Genomic DNA, 20,081 nt, shown 5'->3' on the forward strand with positions numbered 1-20,081 from the left:
TATACATTCTATAACATTTTTCACATCAAAGATGTCGATAATAACTGAATGAATTGAACTGCTTTTTAATGCACACTCATCAGGAAAACAGTACATTATTTTCAATTAATTGTACCCACCTGGACGCCACAATCTGTATGTAAAAAAAAAAAAAAGTTGCCCGAGACGCTCGCCACGCTAAATGCTAATGCTCCGAGGCACCTAGCCAATCATCATAGCGTTTGCAATGGCATCACCACCCCCCTCTCGTTTTGCTCACTCCCAGGCAGCTATGACAAAATAAGACAACTTGCGCTTCATTCAACAAAATTGTAGTAATGCACCCCTTCACATCCTCACTCAGTAACGGTAACGGTGTTGCAAAAATGGGAATAGTAATTCATTAGATTACTCAGTACTGAAAAAAACAACGCCGTTATTAACAAGACTGTATATATATATATATATATATGTACTGTATATATGACAGAAAACACAAACAAGGCTGAAAAAGCAGTTTCTGCTTTTGCACCCCTCTTTAAAATAAACTGCTGTACTTGAGTCCAAAAGAACTGTTGTGTTTGAAAGAACAATATGTCTATATGCTGCCATAGCAGTTTTATGGCACATGAAGCCCCCGAACGATTTTTAATTTGTCAGTTTTACCCCAGAGACGACCCCCGTTTACAGACACCGCTTTTGTTTCAACCCAGCCATAAAAAGGTAAGTAATTATTATTCGAAATGTCTATCGTTTTTAGCTTAGAATCATTAATTGATGTCTAGTAATTAGTTTTAAAAAATAACTTTATAAAATTGTTCACTCGTATATTCTGAACTTTTAAACAAATAATGTCACAATGAAAAAATTAATGTCTGTAAACAGGTCACGGATATCTACCGCATAACTATAGCTTAATTGTATTTTTTTGTTTGTTTGTTACAGTCGCATTTTCCCTGATATTTAAGATGATAAAAAATCGATCTAAACAAAGAAAAATTGAAAAAAATGTTTAAAAGGGTAAATACTTGAAAAAAAAAAATCTTGGCCACTCCTTGATGTCTGCGATTTCTGCATTGCGACCCTTGTTATATTACCATGTTTCATCCATAAAATCCCCCAAAAATCCAGCTGTGGCCATTCATAGCTGTGTCTCGACACTCTGTGAGACATGAGTTTTTGGATTGGAACAAGGTAAATACGCGATAATATCTCGTTAAAGTCGCGGCATCTTTAATTCTGCTCTTTCATGCTCTCACCTCCAGATAGGGTTTAGGGTTTTAAACATTTTATTTATTTTTAAATGTCGTCCTGTCCAAAATGTTTCTTCCCCCAGAAAATGGAGATTTTAAGCTTTCCAATCTTGTATCACACAAGCATATAGGACAAGTCACCTTAGTGTTTTCTGCCATATATAGATTAAAAAAAAAAAAAAAAAATAGTTACCTCGTGATCAATTGCAAATTTGTTCCATTTTCAAATAGTTAACACACAAAAATGATCACAAATTTACAATCAATCCAGTCAGGTGACTATTATTTACGAATAATTGTGAGTATGACAAAATAGGAGTAATTTGGTATTAACTGTGCATTAACATTCATAATCACTTGAATGTAAAGTTATGGCTTGGTGAGACACTGCTTAACTCGTTGTCTTGGCGCTCGATGTCCAATCCATTTGAGGTGAGATTCGTTCACTCGCTGCCACCCTCCCGCTTCAAACGGATCAGATGTCTTGTGCCGACGATGCATCTTGGCCAGAGGAAGAAGACATTTTATGATTTATCATTGAGAGCGATCGTCTTCCAATGTCGTTTCTCCTCTTATCGCGTGTTCTCTTGTTCTTTGGGTAAAGTTGCAGCGATGCAAGGGCACGTCTGATCACAGTCAGCAACAGATTTTCTTGTTCCCACACTTGACAAGGTCGTACTGTGCTCGCCGGCGGTCGGACTTCTCTCCTTTATACTTTAACAGCGTTACTACCGATGGCAGGTTTGCGCTCGTACCCGTACAGAAATGTGGCGGTGATCACCAGTGCCGCCCCTGAGAAAAAGATTCTGACCAGCGCCGGGCAAATAAAAAGGTGACAGATGTGAGGCTTGTTATTTGCAATTGAAATAATTCGAAAGTGCGCGTTTACCTGCTAGGGTTGAAGTCTCCCAGCAGGAAATAGGAGATCAGCGCCGACAAGATGATGGACATGGAGGTCGCGAAGCCTTTCAGGATATTGTCAGCATATTTGATGACAACGGCTACGACCAAGCCGCCTAAAGCCTGCGGGTAAGCAAAACCGTCTGTTCAAGGAACGCACACCAGCACAGGGAACTAGAATCAGCAATTTCTTGACAAAATTACTATGGGGCTTTGCTGTGTGGAGATACAGATCTTAGCCCCACCCAGGTTGGTTTGGGGACATTTCGGGGACCATATCAGGCCATTTCCTGTTGATTTGGGAACATTTCGGGGACTTCTCCTGGTCATTTCAGGTCACGTCCTGTTCATTTTGTGACATTTGGGGGACGCGTCCTGGTCATGTCAGGTCATTTGGGGACATTTGGAGGCGTGTCCTGGTCCTATCAGGTCATTTGGGGGGCGTGTCCTGGTTATATCAGTTCATTTGGGGACATTTGAGGGACGTGTCCTGGTCATATCAGGTCATTGGGGCACGTGTCCTGGACATACCAGGTAATTTGGGGACATTTGAGGGACATGTCCTGGACATATCAGGTCATTTGGGAACATTTGGGTGGCGTGTCCTGGTCATATCAGGTCATTTGGGGAGCGTGTCCTGGTCACATCAGGTCATTTGGGGACAATTGGGGGACGTGTCCTGATCATATCAGGTCATTTGGGGAGCGTGTCCTTGTCACATCAGGTCATTTGGGGGACATTTGGGGGACGTGTCCTGATCATATCAGGTCATTTATGGATATTTGGGGGGTGTCCTAGTTATATTAGGTCTTTAGTGGACATGTCCTGGTCATATCAGGTCATTTGGGGACATTTGGGGGACGTGTCCTGGTCATATCAGGTAATTTGGGGACATTTAGGGGGCGTTCCCCAGTCATATCGGGTCATTTGGGGGCGTATCCTGGTCATATCAGGTCATTTGGGGACATTTGGGGGAAGTGTTCTGGTCATATCACATGATTTGGGGACATTAAGGGGGCGTGTCCTGGTCATATCTGGTCATTTGGGGACATCTGGGGGACATGCCTTGGTCATATCAGGTCATTTGGGGGATATGTCCTATTGATATCTGGTCATTTCCTGTTGACTTGGGACATTGTTTTTTTTTGACATTGAAAATGAATGGGAAATTTGGACATCCATGACCGTCAGTGGCATCCACGTACAAATGCGTCAATGGAATCCAAATACATTGGCATCAATAGATTCGAAATACATAACCGTCAATGGCATGAAGTGAAGTAAATGTCATAAGAAAAAAATGAATGGAAATTAGGACTTGACATGGCTGTCATTGGCATCCCATTAAAAATGAATGGGAAAGTTTTTGGCAAATATCCGCAGAACCAAATTCTGAATACAACTTTTTTGCCCCTCACCGTCCTGGAATTTTTGATGTCCAAATTACGTGATTTGGTCAAAAATTGTAGGACTAGATACATTTTGAAAAAATGATTTTTTTTTCTCGAAAAACCGGCGTTTACGAGCGATGGTAAAATTTTACGGGGTCATTCGAAAAATTCCCTGCGTCGCGCAAAAATTCTGGCCAATTCGATGTTTTAACGTTGCCAATCGATCAAACGGTTCGGGCTGTCGACACGCTGAAAAAACGCCATTCCCCAAAAAATTTTGAATGTTACTTTCTGCATTTCTGCTTTGTTTATCACCATTAACGTGAACATGTTATAAAGCAGGGAAGTACAAAGAATTACCGAGAAAGAAGGTCAATAAAATGATTGTACCTGTAAGCAAACCACCACGCACGTGATCGTGTTGTAGCCTTGAAAGATTCCGTACTGTCGAACTCTCTGGCCATCGTACGCCATCATTCCTAATGTACCAAAGATGAACCCGAACAAACCTGTAGGAAAGAGTCCGGACCATCGGTCCAATCCACAATACTAAAGTCAATTCTAAAATGAAACCGCAGAATCCATAGATATTTTTTGTTCATCTCGACGTCGCGTTGTCCCGTCGCCAATGAGTTACTGGTGAATGCCAAGCAGATACTCACCCAGCTGGATGTTACGAAGCCACACGCTCTGTTTGGTTTCCTTGAGAATTTTCTCAAAGTAGACGCCGGCAAAGCCGCTGGATAGGCACGCCGTCAGCACCGCCATCAGACCCACAAACTGGGCGCTGGCAGACAGCGCCTTCATCTCCGAATCTTCCTGGGGCGCCGTAGGCCACTTTTAACAAAACAGATGGTAAATGGTGTTACACTTGTATAGCGCCTATCCACCTTTAAGACGGGCGAATCGCTCCGTGGACAAGCGAGCTAGCGGCGTTTCCAAACGGCTACCTGCACCAAAGTGACTCCGGCCATGAGGAGGATCAGGGCCAGCCACTGATACATTCCCAGCCTCCTTCCCAACATGGAGACGGAGAAGAGCGCCGTCGTCAGAATCTTCAGCTGATAGGTCACCTAGAGCAAACAAGAATCATGATCATTTTCCATCGTTTCAAGAGGAAAAACTACAATCGCTTCCATTTCTGTGGGCTAATTTCCAGACAGAATGCGATGAATGGCAATTCAATTCATCGCAATTGAAAACGAGTCATCATTTTCTACAAAATACCCCAAAATAAACAGAGTCTGCTTAAAATAGTACCGCAAATACATATTGTATGTTTGAAAATGTTCATTTCATTTGAAATTCAATACAACATATCAAAATTTCAAAACCAAAATGAAAACAAAGGGCCCTTTTACCGTACGCCGTCTAGACCAGGGGTCCCCATCTGCCGGGCCGCAGACCGGCACCGGTCCGTGGCGCATTTGCTACCGGGCCGCACAGAAATAATAATTTATCAACGACCGTATTCTGGCCGAATTAACCCTGTGCCCCTGCTTAACACACCAACTGTCTCTACTCTAGATATAATACTACAGGATAGATTAGAATGTCGTCATAGAAATCCATTGATTGGACTGCTAGCAGTACATCTTGTTTTGTATATATAATATATCTATGTGCGCTTGTCCTCGATAATAACGTATGACTAGGTCCCAGGCGCAGCACATTTGGTCCCGGAAATAATTAGCCCCCACACAAGCAAGGATGACGGGAAAACAGACGTCTTGGAGAGATTTTTACGGCGAAAATGGCACCTGACGAGCAAGAAGATGTGCCTACAGCTTCGAAGACAAACACAAACTGCGAAGGAGTGACCCGTTTGTGAATAAACCGTGTGATTCAAGCATGTCTGTGCTTTTAGAGACAGCAAATGACAACCTTAAACACACATTTGAGACAACAACTCTACCGAGGTTTTGGGTTATAGTCATGTCCTCCCATGATCAAACGTAAGTTAATATTCCTTTCTTTGAAGAAAGTTTGTAGTGTTTACGTTGGAATCGCTGCATTTGCACCCATTTTTAAGGTTACGCGCATGCGCAGAACCGCATCGTTGCAATTTTTGATGGGTTGCAAAATTTTTCAGAACACCGGTCCGTGAAAAAAACACCCAAATAACACCGTTCCGTGGTGCAAAAAAGGTTGGGGACCCCTGGTCTAGGCCAATTAGAGTTGGTTTGGGGAATTTGGCTCGCCGTACACTTTGAACAGCCACTTTCGCACGAGAACACCTTCCACTTGGTCATAGCAATCAGCAGGCTTCATTACATTCACTTGAACACTTTTATGCAACATTTATAATTGTTTTTTGTTTTTTAGGGTGGTATGAAAAAGTATCTGAACCTTTTGGAATTTCTCACATTTCTGTCTAAAATCACCATCAAATGTAATGTAATGTGCTTTTAACGCTGAAAATTCTTGTGTGAAACTAAAAATCTAATAATTACCTTCAATCATCGAAAAAATCACTCCTGTGACAAAGAAACAATCCTTCCTGTTTGTATGTGGTACAGCTTTCGTACTTTTTCAACAGAAATCCGGCTTTGGATGTGCTCAATAACAGCGACTGACTGCGAATAACTGAAGCAGATTGCGGGATTGGCCCCCTACTGGAAGGCGTGGCCCAGTGAAGGTCGAATCAGACCCATTTATATCATTAAGTCTATGGATGATATATATATTTTCTTTTTTAATAGGCAAAGATAGTCACACAACTTTTGAATAGCTATCCACTGGAGTGTCCCTGTAAGGGTTGAAATATGATGCCAGAATTCACCAAATTGTACTTTGCGCACATCTGCCCATGTGTAGCCAATACCTCAAGAAACATTTCATCTAATGCTTTACTTGGTAGCGCAGTTGTGCAATTGGATGCGCGGGTGGGCACTCCACAATTTGTATCCAAGCAAAGTCTGTCCCTTAAAGACGCTCTCAGCCCCCAAAGACAGAGCAGACGCCCGCACTGTGGCAGCTTTTTTATGTACGGTATGTCACCTGATACGTGGCTGCATCCAGATTGGACAAGGCCACATAGAGTAGATTGTTCTGCAGTGTGTAGATTCCTGCAGGAATGGCCAGCTTGACAGTCTCCAGGGGTTTGCTCACAATCTCGTCCTTCAGCAGCTGCCTGGTGGCTCGCGCACTGTAATCTAACGCAAACAACAATCAATCAGTCAATCTCTGTTACACAAGGCCTTGCGTGGAGTGAAGGACAGCCATATTTGTCCAGAACCCGCTAGCTTTAAAAGGACTTGGGATTCAGATCGCTTCCTGTTGATTTTTTGGCAGTTCTGGGCAGTGTTGTTAATCTTACTTGAAAAAAGTAATGAATTTGTTAATGTTTGTTTATGTTATATTATATGTTTATGTTATATGTTATATTGTTTATAATTTGTTAATGAAAAAAAACAACAACATAGTAACCTTTGCTATGTGTGGAAGTCATTTAATGTTATGAATCAACCGTTAAAATTGCTCCCGTTATTGCATTAGTTCCCTTCTGTCTACTTTCGACATGTGAAAGTTTGAAAACGGTTTCATCATTTCAAGATAGATTCAAGTCAAGATTTTGCCGATTTAGGAGTATTTTAGATAAAAAGTTACTTAGGTTTGCTAGGAAGGCTCTCTACAACAGAGCCTTCCAGAAAAGTCTACTGCTTTAAGATGGTGGCTGTTTACCAACGCCAGCGAGTCTATGATTTCGCATCTAGTTCTCTATACATGTGATATCTAAAATAGCATCATGTGGGCGTAGTTTGTAGGCTATCGGCTACAGTCAGGTGTTATTGGAGCCACCTAGCATCACGTTTGCAACGGCGTCCCTTCCCTCTGAGAGAGCTCTCGTCTTTGTGAGTCCGTGTCTCTCAGACTTTTCTCACGTCATTCAACCAACGTAGTAATGCTTAGTAACGCACGCCTTTACATGCTCAGTAACAGTAACGGCTTTGCCAAGATGAGAAAAGTAATTCATTAGATCACTCACTACTGAAAAAATAACGGCGTTAGTAACGCCATTATACTCTGCTGTTTAATTGCATTAAGGGTGATACATTTACGCCCGATATTGGTGATATTAATGAGATTTTAGTGATCACACCGGCTGAAATCCATAAAGCCATTATTGAGCTAGAAAACAACAAAGCCTGTGGTTTCGATTGCATTACAGCTGAGCACTTAAAACATGCCAGTCAGAAGGTAATTCCTCTCCTTGCCTTGTGTTTTTATGGCTTCTTTAAACATGGCATTCTACCCGATTCTATGATGGCAGTACAACTTGTGCCTACTATAAAAGATAAGACTGGGAAAATTCATTGTAAAGATAACTACAGACCAATTGCTCTGGCCAGTGTGCTGTCTAAAGTGCTGGAGACAATCATACTGAACAGCATAGCTACATTTATTTCCACAAGTGACAATCAGTTTGGATTCAAAAGAAAACATGGAACCGATATGTGCGTATTTGCGTTGAAGGAAGTACTACTGAAGTATCAAGGCCTGAACTCAACAATGTTTTTATGCTTTATTGATTCATCGAAAGCTTTTGATCGGATCAATCACAGCAAACTCTTTCTTATGTTGACGCAAAGGGGGGTGCCCAAATACTGTATGTCATCCGTATTCTAGCCTTTTGGTATGCAAATCAACTTGTTCACATTAAGTGGGGTAGCACGGTTTCTTCTTCCTTCAGAGTTGCTAATGGTGGGAGACAGGGAGGAATACTCTCACCATATCTGTTCAATGTATACATGGACGAATTGTCCAACCGTCTCAAAAGATGTAATAGTGGCTGTGTTGTAGGAAGCACTATCATTAACCATCTTATGTACGCGGATGATGTGGTGGTGCTCTCTCCATGTAGTGCTGGCTTACAGGAGTTACTCTCATTATGTTCTCAGTTTGGTGACCAATTTGACATCAAATACAATGCAGAGAAAAGTAACATTATGATTTTAGGATCTAAAGAAGATAGGGGGGCTGTATTCCCTCGCTTCTTTCTGGGCAAAAAAGCTCTAAATGACTGCAATGAGGTTAAATATCTCAGACATTTTATAACTGATGATTTTTCAGACGACAGGGACATTCACCATCAATGCAGTAAACTTTATGCACAGGCAAATATGCTTAAGAGAACATTTGTTATGTGTTCCATCCACGTGAAAATATCACGGTTCAGGGCATATTGCACACCATTATACACTGCTCACCTGTGGACCAGGTACTTAGCGAAGTCCATACAGAGGCTAAATGTAGCTTATAATGATGCCTTGAGGCTGTTATTGCAGCTGCCTAGATGGTACAGCGCCAGCCAATTATTTGTCAGTTCTGGGTTACCCACCTTTAAAGCGCTACTAAGAAATCTGATGTATAAGTTCATGTGTCGGTTAAAGAAGTCCGAAAATAGTATTTTAATGAAAATAACGGATCCTAAAAATAGTTATAGATGTAGGTCAAGCATGTGGCGCCATTTGAGTAAAAGCCTGTTTGTTGTGCACAGATAGTTTGTGCCTTTTTCATGTTTTTGCTTTTTCAGTTTCTGTTTCTGTGTTTTCTTATGTCATTTTTCTGTTGATTTGTGTGATATGGACACCCCGTGTGACTCCTGAATAAAGATCATATATATATATATATACTCTAACCCCGTTATTAACAACACTGGTTCTGGGTCTCTTCCGGTTGATTCTGAGGCAATTACCGTATTGGCCCGAACATAAGACGGCCCTGATTATAAGACGACCCCCTATTTTTCAAGACTCAAGTTTGAAAAAAGACTTTATGAACACCAAATTATTTTTATACAGAAAATAATTACACTACATCCGAAACAAATGATTATAACAATATATTTGAGAAAAAAGCATGTTATTTTGCTTCATTCAAATCTTGATATCTGAACATTTAAACATGTCAACTAAAGTGCAATCACATTCGTAAATGAATGGCTTCTGGTTTTTGAAATGTAAATAAACCAATCTATTGTGATAAAATTGCAATAACTGCATTAACCATCAAAGTGAAGTCTAACTTTCTTCTTGAAACAAATCTGAATAAGGAAAAACATTGCAATAAAATCATTCAAACTGGTTAAACGAGAGTAGCTGAGATCTGTCATGACAGAACATAATATGATATTCAATGACATCTGGCGCCATCTTGCATGGTGAATCGGTATAATGTCTAGACCGCGAATATAAGACCACCCCCTCTTTTTCTGTCTTATTTCAATGCAAAAAACACTGTCTTATATTCGGGCCAATACGGTACTTCCTCTTAATTTTGGGGCATTCCTGGGTCACTTCCTGTTTATCTGGCTTCAATTACTTCCTGTTGTTTCTGGGGCAATTCTAGGGTCACTTGCTGTTGATTTTGGGTCACTTCCTCTTGATTTTAGGACAATGACGGGTCACCATCCATCCATCCATCCATCCATCCATCCATCCATCCATCCATCCATCTTTTTCCCGCTTATTTGAGGTCGGGTCGCGGGGGCAGCAGCTTCAGAAGGGAAGCCTAGACTTCCTTCTCCCCAGCCACTTCAGCCAGCTCTTCTTGGGGGATTTCGAGGTGTTCCCAGGGCAGCCGGAGACATAGGCTAGGTTCATACTGCAGGTCTTGATGCACAAATCCGATTTTTTTTATCATATCTGTTTTTTGGCGTGGCCGTTCACACTGCCTTTGTCCAATGGAGCCCGTTCAAGTATCACACATGCGCACCAACTGGCAGTCCACGATGCGCTGAGGAAACTGACCCGCATGCGCAGCAGCATCAAAAAAGGCAACGCACAGCTGCACTGCTACCGTAGCGCCCTGTCTCTCTCGCTCTTTGCTGACTTAATTGCTGCATGTATTCCGATTCGGGAAACTTGACAGTTCAAACCGCCTGCCACATTCTGGAAAAATGTGGCCCAGATCGGATTTAAACCACATACAAAAGTATCCCAGATCAGATTTGAAATGGTCCACTTGTATGCGACTTGTCCCGTTTAGACCGTCAAGTTAATGCCTCACTCCAGTCGGAAAAACGCGAAAAAATCGGATTCGTGCATCAAGACCTGCAGTATGAACCTAGCCATAGTCTCCTCAGCGTGTCATGGGTCGGCCCCGCGGCCTCCTCCCCGTGGGACGTGCCCGGAACACCTCACCAGGGAGGCGTCCCGGAGCCACCTAATCTGGCTTCTCTCGATGTGGAGGAGCAGCGGCTCTACTCCGAGCCACTCCCAGATGACCGAGCTTCTCACCAGCCGCTTGTATCCGGGATCTTGTTCTTTCGGTCACGTCCCACACCTCGTGACCATAGGTGAGGGTAGGATCGTAGGTCGTCCGCCTTCGCCTTTCGGCTCAGCTCCCTCTTGATCACGACGGACCGATGCAGAGTCCGCATCACTGCAGACGCAGCACTGATCTGCCTGGCAATCTCCCGTTCCATTTTCCTGTCACTCGTGAACAATACCCTGAGATACTTGAACCCCTCCACTTGGGGAAGGACCTCATCCCTGACCCGGAGAGGGCAATCCACCTTTTCCTGACTGAGGACCATAGTCTCAGATTTAGAGGTGCTGACTCTCATCCCGACGCTTTACACTCGGCTGCAGTCCGCTCCAGTGAGAGCTGTAGGTCACTGCCCGATGAAGCCAACAACGCCACATCATCCGCAAAAAAGCAGCGATGTAATATTGAGCTCACCAAACCGGACCCCCTCATTGCCTGGACTGCGCTTAGATATTCCGTCCATAAAGGTGATGAACAGTTGGATTACGAGTCACTTCCAGTTGATTTTGTGCCACTTGCTTTTAATTTGGAGGCAATTCCAGGACACTTCCTGTTGGTTTACGGTCACTTCCTCTTGATTTCATGTCATCTCTTGATTTGATTAGGGGGCGAAAACAGGTCACTTGCTGTTGATTTCAGGTGACGTCCTTCTGACTTTGGGGCAGTTCTGGGTCCCTTCCACCTGATTTGGGGGTGAAAACAGGTCACTCCCTGTTGATTTTTGGGGTCAAATATAAGGAACCACCATTAGAGATTTTCTTTGTGGGCCTGGATTGAAAGTCTTTCTTTTGATATCAAACACGGGTTTGAGGTGTGGGGCAGCATCAATTTTTGTGCTATAAAATTGACAAACCTGCAGCATGTGGATTTTGGGGGAAATTTGGGGATTGGAAGCGTATGGATGCGAAAGGGAAAAAGTAGCGACGCCGAGAACGCTTTAGTGGAACCGCGGTATGGCGAGGGGACGACGCTACTTACTATTCTCCACGAAGACCAAGACAGCGCAGACCAGGATTTTGATCGCCTCGGCAAACACGACGGCGGACGAGGCCAGGTAGCGGGGGCCGACTTCCGTCAGAGTGCGGGAGTAGCGCATGGTGAGTACCAGCGAAGTGGTCTGCAACACCAAAACTCCCAGAGACAGATACTTCATCATCATGGGGTGTGTGGAGGACATCGTGGAAGAGGAACCTTATTCCCAAGAAAGAAGAGTCTGAAAAATAAGTCAAGAGGCCAATTTGAAGACGGAACTTTCATCAGATTCCTCCAGTTTTCAATATAGGATATTATATCTCCAAAAAACTCATTTGCTTCCCACTCTTTTAAGAGCTTTAATATCATTTCATAATTGCCATTGATGGCAGTAGATGTCCAATCCTCCCGGTCAAAATGGATTGGACAACTAAACAAAGATATTCTATTAATCAAATAGAAGAGCAGAGCAGTTTGCCATTAGGCCAGTAAAATGTTATCACTTTTTCTAGTCATCGTATCAGTTCCCCTGCAATGTGGCGTACAAAGGACGTATCCTTTACCAAGTTCAAAGATGAAATTGTATTATATAAAAGCATGAATATAGATTATAAAGTGGGTTCAGATTTTTAGCCAGTGCTTGTTTTTCCCACACTCCCTGAATGCACAACATCACATGACAAGTCACATTATGCCAATTAGCCAATCAACAGTCATCTAGGTGCTAGATAAACTGTCTTGACTCCTCTCCCTTCAGTCAGGTGGGAGAGAAGCCAAGGTGTCAGTCTAGAACACTTTTTGATATATCCAAAGACTTTATCACTATTGACGTGTCATTCTTTGCCTGACGCCTTATCAGAGGGGGATGAACTTCATTTAGTAATAGCCGAAGACGGCCCACGCTCATGTCGGATTTAAGCTTGGATTTGGATTTAACTACCAAAGCTGTACCGCATACAAACAGGAAGGATTGTCTCAGGAGTGATTTGTTCAAGGATTCAAGGTAAATATTAGATGTTTTGTACCATGCATGCGTGATTGAAGCATTTATTCGCAGGAATTTTCTTCTTTGTTTACACATGGAGGCGGCTAATATTCGTCACTGACTAGCCTCATAATTTTAACCAAGAATCGAGACTGTTTTACGTCCATATCTATGAAGAATTCGGGGATTTAAGCATTCACAAGAATTTTCGCCAGAAAAGCTCCTTTTACGCCAGGCGGCCACTAGCCTCATTCGCTAACATAGTAGCATGGTACTTTGTCAATATTCGTAAAATAAACGCTAACAGTACGCTTTCTTTGCTTTTAACCAAGAATCGAGACTTACGTCCATATCTATGAAGAATTTGGGGATTTAAGCATTTATTCACAAGAATTTTGGCCAGAAAAGCTCCTTTTACGCCAGGCGGCTGCTAGCCTCATTCGCTAACAGTATAGAGTGTATAATGATAATAAAGGGATATTGTATTCTATAATAAGTTGTGATTGTATATAGAATTTATGAATGATCTATTTAGTTATTATTTATGATTGATTCTGCATGTTTTCCTCAAGTATTCCGTTTCTGATGTTAAATTGAGTGATTTATTAGCTGTTGAAAACTTGCAGTAAATAAAAAACAATGAAGTTGCTATTTTGGTCAAAAAGTTATATGTTAAAATATTGCTATTGATCCTGAAAATATAGGTGTTTATCTCTGTATTTAATGATTTTTGTGCATCTAATGTCAAATCTGAGATTTTTATAGCCATTTTAAATTGTGTTTTACTTATATACAGTGAGTCAAAGGATAGACTATGAAATACTACTGCTCGTCTACAAAACACTTAATGGCCTTGGACCAAAATACATGCTTGACTTGTTAGATTCCTATGAGACATCTAGACCCCTAAGGTCGTCTGGAACGGGTCTTCTGCATGTTCCAAGAACAAGAACCAAGCAGGGTGAGGCAGCATTTAGTTATTATGCTCCTCACCTCTGGAACAAGTTACTCGAACGTCTGAAGTATGCTCAAACTGTTAGCTCCTTTAAATCAGGGCTAAAAACGCTTTTGTTTGGCACTGCATATCCATAACTGTCTATATATTTCAACCTACCTGCCTTCTATTCCTCTTGTGCTTATCTCCATTGCTGATTTCAATGATTATTATTAGTAGTAGTTTTTGCTTTACTTTTATTTTTGTTTTATTTTTATTTATTTATTTTTATTCTGTGATTAAATGCGATCATTTGTCTTGGTTTTTACGTTGTGTTGATTTAAATGTGATTTTTATGGTCTTCATGTGATGTAAAGCACTTTGAATTGCCTTGTGTTGAAGTGTGCTATATAAATAAATTTGCCTTGCCTTGCCCTGCCCTGCCTATAGAAAATAATTAATCTGGATTTTATAAGGGAACGACTTTGAATTTTTGGATTTTTGATTTATTTTATTTATTTAATCTTTATTTTATCAGGCAGTCTCATTGAGATTAATATCTCTTTTACAAGAGAGGCCTGAGCACAAAGAAACATTCACAAATATCAGACAACACAAAATACACAAACAGTTACAATAATCAGTAAAAACATCAGACAAAAGAGATTTAAAATCACCAAGATGAATGACTGATTGTAGTTTAAGAGCAGATTGCAATTCGTTCCACTTAAGAGGAGCATAATAGCTAAAGCCAGTTATGTAGTTGATCGTGTTTTGTAGTTGCTGGATTTGAATGACAAGAGAGATGTGAGGTGGGTAGGAAGTTTGCACAGTAAAGCCTTATAGATGAATAATATGAGGTGGATATTTCTTCTTGACTGTAGTGAAGACCATCCAACGTTTTGATAAAGGGTACAATGATAAGTGCAGAAATTTTCATTGGTGATAAAACGTTTCAGGTCAGTAACAGCTTTGGTTTTGTAAATATTTGAAGTTTTTGAAAATAGGCCCCCTATGAATCGGCCCCGTTTGCCGTGTCTTCTCAATAGGCTATGAAAGTCTATGATGTATCCAACCAAATGTATCTTTCAAACTTGTTTAAAGGTTGTTTTATAACTTATAGAACCATACCTTTATATTTGTGGTAGGGACCTAGTGATGGGTCTGTTAAGCCTCGTGAAGCGTGTCAACACAATGACACACTGTGTTGATACTGTGTCATTGTGTCCTGCTGGACATCAACATTCCATGTAGGCAACCCACTTGACAGATACTTTGATTTGATAACTTTGCACGTAAAATGAAATCATTGAAGTCTTTGCAATCATGTTGCATTATTCCATATCTTTACATTATTCCACATCTTTAAATTATGTGAACATCTAAGTCAGGGGTTGGGAACCGATTTGACCAAGAGAGCCAAAAAACCCAACATATTTTAAAATGTGATTCCACAAGAGTCATACAGTGTGTGTGTGTGTGTGTGTGTGTGTGTGTGTGTGTGTGTGTGTGTCTATATACTATAAAATCGTCGTCTCGCCCACACGGGCGGTATGGTCTCTCCTTTCAAGCCAGGGTCCTCTACCAGAGGCCTGGAAGCTTGAGGGTTCTGCGCAGGATCTTAGCTGTCCCTTGGATTGCGCTCTTCTGAACGGAGACGTAGGATGTTGTTCCTGGTATCTGTTGGAGCCATGCACCCAGCTTTTGGGTTACTGCTCCTAGGCTCCCGATCACTACTGGCACCACTGTTGCCTTCGCTCCCCACATTTTCTCCAACTCGTCCTTCAACCCTTGCTATTTCTCCAGCTTTTCCTGTTCTTTTTTCCTGATCTTGCTATCACTCGGGATTACTACATCCATCACTACTGCCGTCTTCTGATGTTTATCCACCACCACTATGTTCGGCTGGTTGGCCATCACCAGTTTGTCCATCTGAATCCGGAAGTTCCACAGGATCTTGGCTCGGTTGTTGTCGACCACCTTTGGAGGCGTTGCCCACCTTGACTCCGGGGTCTCCAGTCTATACTCGGCACAGATGTTCCTGTACACTATGCCTGCCACCTGGTTGTGTCGTTCCATGTATGCCTCGCCTGCCAGCATCTTACACCCTGCTGTGATGTGCTGGACTGTCTCAGGGGCCTCTTTGCATAGCCTTCACCTGGGGTCCTGTCCGGTGTGATAGACCCCGGCCTCTACTGATCTTGTGTTTAGGGGCCTGTTCTTGCGCTGCCATGATCAGTGCCTCCGTGCTGCCTTTCAGTCCGGCCTTTTCCAGCCACTGGTATGTTTTTCCCATGGCAGCTACCCCCTCAATTTGTCGGTGGTACATACAGTGCTGGGGCTTGTCCTTCCATGATAGCTCCTCAGGGTCACCCTCCTTACTGGGCTTCTGTTGCCTGGGGCATTCACCGAGCAGCATTGAATTGAATAATAAACTAAGAGTTACCTTAACATTTTAATTTGAATGAAATAAATACCTCAGCGCAACCCATCCCTCCTCCCGCAGCCCAGCAAAGGAGCCATCGTCTCCCATCCGGGATCCAGGGTGGTCCGCTGGGCCACCCGCGCACCCATCAACTGGCCTTCAGGGATGGCAAGAGGGGACGCGCCACCAACCCCACTGGCCGTTCATTCCTCATGAACATTGGGGTGGGGAAATTGGACTCGGGTTTTTTTGTTGTTGTTGATGGAGAGTGATTTGTGTGCACACTAAAATACTGTAAATCTTTCCAAGGCTTCTTTTTTTTTTTTTTTTATATCTCCTCTCAATACATTTTTCACTCATATCAAACTAGTCTGTCTTTATTCATGGCCTCTGCCCTCTAGTTACCTAACCTGATCTTCCTGATACGGCCACTATTGGTACACCTCATTGGTGTTAACATCACGGCTCACACTTGTTACATTGTTTTCACGCTTTGTCTAAAAGGATTCACAGAATGAAGCTAGTCTAGTTATTTTTCAGCTGTAAAAAGTTCAACGACTGTACAGTACAGTACAGCACAGCGTAACTGTACAAATCTTAAGAGACTGAAAATAGGCAAAGGGCACTAAAGCATACAAAGATGAATCTGTAATGTTATTCCTACCATTGTAGATGGCGTAGATGTTGTGGCTGTTGCTGCTGCTCCTTCCGGACCCACGACGACTAGTTTGTTTGCCGGGTAATCTGTGCATAAAACAACATGCTATTTTCATCATTTCCTTGATGCTACCTCAAACCGGAACAACTCGTCTTGCTCTTGGGTGTACAACTCGCAGACATTCCTCTTCCATTCAAAAGAGGAAAAATATACCGCCAGTACTGTCGCACCCATACACATTTTGGCTCTTTCCAAAAACCGATTCCAACACCGGGCTGTGAGGTATCGGCCCATGTCGATACATTTTTGCTTTTTTCAAAAAAATTTATTTGATACTGACTGCATACTCACTCGATCGTGAAGTCATTGCTATCATGGCTCATCTAGTCAGACACCACTTAACTCATTATCTACTACTAACGTGGAAGGGCTGGCAGCAAATGAAGGTTCATTCACTTGCTGCCTGCCACCTTCCCACTTGAATTGGGTTGGACGTCTACGAGTGATAAACTCATTTCAATTTACCTTTCATTGCCCCTACCAACTAACTCCCCGATACCAATGATGTTGTTTTAGTGCCATATCGGTATCGTATCGGTGCAACGCTACACATAAGTAAACCCAGACTACAGCCATAGCGTGAATATTTTATTCATTTACCGTAGAGCAGTACTTCTCAAATAGTAGGGCGATGCCGGGGGTGGCGCACGTGACCTGAAGGGAAAAGGTACCGTTCTCTCACACAACATATAATTGTTTGCATTTGTCTAACACATTCATTTAACTATAGTTTAGGCAGACTTCACTCAATGGCCTTGACACAGTAAAGTTAATCACCTTATCGGGGCTCCTGAGGGGGAAATGGAAAAATGGTACCGTTTCTCGTAGGCACCGTCTAACTGTTTGCATTACTCGAACACACGTAATATAATCAATCAGGGAATAGTATCATTTCTCATATTCACTGTAGGACTGCACTACTCTAACACACCTAATGTAAAATAAATAGCACACCATAGTTTAAAGAAATAGAATAGATACACAACGCCGTCTTATCACAGAAGCCCAAACGCTTGCGCCACGAGCAAGATTGACGCACCAACTCTGGCAATCAGTCCTCCCGACAAACGAACAAGGACAAAGACCAGCGTGCTTTGTCCTAAAACAAGTAGTGCCCGCCCGGATAACAAAGTTGATAGCAGGCGCTTGTGACGTCAAGACCAGCGTCGGTCACTGTGGCAACCACATCCCATCCACGCACGAACCTAAACTGCCCGAAACCGGCCAGAGAGGGATGATCCCAAGGCAACGCCCGGACACGCCTTCGGCCAGCCCACAGACTTAAAAAACACTGGACACTGAGATAAGACAGATTTTGCTGCTCGGAAACATGTAGCCTTGTTTTGGATCCAGAATTGTCCCTCCTTCGTCTGTTTTTGCTTTGTTTTTGACCACTGTCGACGAATAAATTGTCAACCTGTTTTCGGTGAGTGTTCTTCAAACTTTTGAAACATGGAGTCGGTACAAAGGGTTAAAATAAGAAGAGAACGCGCGAAGTTCCGCCTTCCTGGTTGGCGCGCGCGGAGGCAGCATCGGCAGAGTGGCACTTTGTTCAGCTGTCGCTGTTTCCGTGCGGCTTGTCTGGGGAGGCGAATTTCAACAGACCTCAGGGAACATACTTTTTGCCGTACTAGAAGAAAGTGTCACTGTACATCCACTCGGAGGCGCTCTCATTTTCAGAGTGAGTTCAGTCATAGACTTCATAATGATATTGACGGGTCAGATTCGACCTTCACTGCGCCACGCCTTCAAGAAGGGGGCCGTCCCACAATCCGCTTGAGTTATTCGCAGTCGGTCGCAGCGACACGTGCAGCGATCCAACGCCGGATTTAGCTTGAAAAAGTACGAAAGCTGTACAGCAGGAAGGATTGTCTTAGGAGCGATTTGTTCGAGGTAATTATTATATTTTTCGTACCATTGATGCATTTTGAAACATTGTGAAAAAATCAATAGGAGAAATTAATCGCTACGGCATTGGCGTCATAATTCACAATATTTACGCAAAATAAATGCTAACTGCCCATTTTTTTTTTTTTTTGCTTTTAACCAAAATTCGAGACTGTTTTACGTCCATAGCTATAAAGAATTCAGGGATTTAAGCATTTATTCATTCATTTTCCATGCCGCTTTTCCTCACGAAGGTGGCAGAGGTGCTGGAGCCTATCCCAGCTAACTACGGGCAGTAGGCAGGGTACACCCTGAACTGGTTGCCAGCCGATCGCAGGGCACAAGGGGACATACAACCATTCACGCACACACTCATACCTACGGATAATTTAGAGCGTTCAATCAGCCTACCTTTTTGGGATGTGGGAGGAAACCGGAGGCATGGGGAGAACATGCAAACTCCACACAGGAAGGCCAGAGACCGAGATTGAACTCTTGATCTCAGAACTGTGAGGCGGATGTGCTAACCACTCAGCCACCGTGCCGTTTATTTTTTTTGCTTTTAACCAAGAATCAAGACTGTTTTACGTCCAATTCTATAAAGAATTTGGGGATTTAAGAATTTATCCGCAAGAATTTTCAACGTAAAAAGCTCTTTGTGGTGATAAGCTGGCACCATAGTGGCTTAAAGACTAGCAGCACATTCAACATATTTACGTGAAATAAATGCTAAGTGCCTGGTTCTTTGCTCTTTTAACCAAGAATCAAAACTGTTTTACGTCCATATCTATAAAGAATTCAGAGATTTAAGCATTTATTCACAAGAAGTTTCACCGTAAAAAGCTCTTTGTCTGTGTTTCCACTCGGTCAGCTTTGATGGAGTTAGGCCCCCTATTAATCGGCCCCGCGACCCGTGTTCAGTCAATATCAATATGAAGTCCATGGTTCAGTATTTTTAACCAAACGAGCACTGGCAATATGAAGAGCCAAGAGGAGGAAATATAATGAACGTTTGGCTTTGACTTTTAACCCTTAGATGCATAAGTGGGTCAAAAATGACCCAGTGAGGTTGTTTTCTTGAAATATCCTCAGAATGAAAAATTGTTATCAATTGATATTTCCTCAAAAAACATGTTCTTGATATAATGCCATTCAATTTTTTTGATGAACTTTTTATACATTTGAAGAAATTGTCATTTTTGTATTACTACCCTAAGCTTCCACAAGAGGGTCAAAAATGACCCACATGCATTTTCTATGGAATCCAATGGGAATCTTTCATTCTTATCAACTTTGGCTGTCAGAAATAAATTTACTGTGCACAACACAGACTAGGTATGTAAAAAGTGACATCCCTTAAGATTA

The 20,081-nt window shown here is 42.4% G+C and overlaps 1 protein-coding gene across 1 annotated transcript; it reads right to left on the reverse strand.

Annotated features, from left to right (window-relative positions):
* Nucleotides 1-51: 51 nt before the first annotated feature.
* slc35a3b (solute carrier family 35 member A3b) lies at nucleotides 52-16,891 on the reverse strand. The gene is made up of 8 exons (XM_057858405.1): nucleotides 16,776-16,891; nucleotides 11,774-12,008; nucleotides 6,524-6,678; nucleotides 4,474-4,596; nucleotides 4,186-4,360; nucleotides 3,914-4,032; nucleotides 2,122-2,255; nucleotides 52-2,038 (listed from the first exon to the last, which is right to left on the reverse strand). Exons 2-8 carry the CDS (start codon nucleotides 11,970-11,972, stop codon nucleotides 1,942-1,944), a joined length of 1,002 nt encoding a protein of 333 aa, XP_057714388.1. The 5' UTR covers nucleotides 11,973-12,008; nucleotides 16,776-16,891; the 3' UTR covers nucleotides 52-1,941.
* Between the last annotated feature and the right edge of the window lie 3,190 nt (nucleotides 16,892-20,081).

The sequence above is a fragment of the Corythoichthys intestinalis genome, chromosome 14 (genome assembly GCF_030265065.1).
Source record: "Corythoichthys intestinalis isolate RoL2023-P3 chromosome 14, ASM3026506v1, whole genome shotgun sequence".
Taxonomy (NCBI): Eukaryota; Metazoa; Chordata; class Actinopteri; order Syngnathiformes; family Syngnathidae; genus Corythoichthys; species Corythoichthys intestinalis.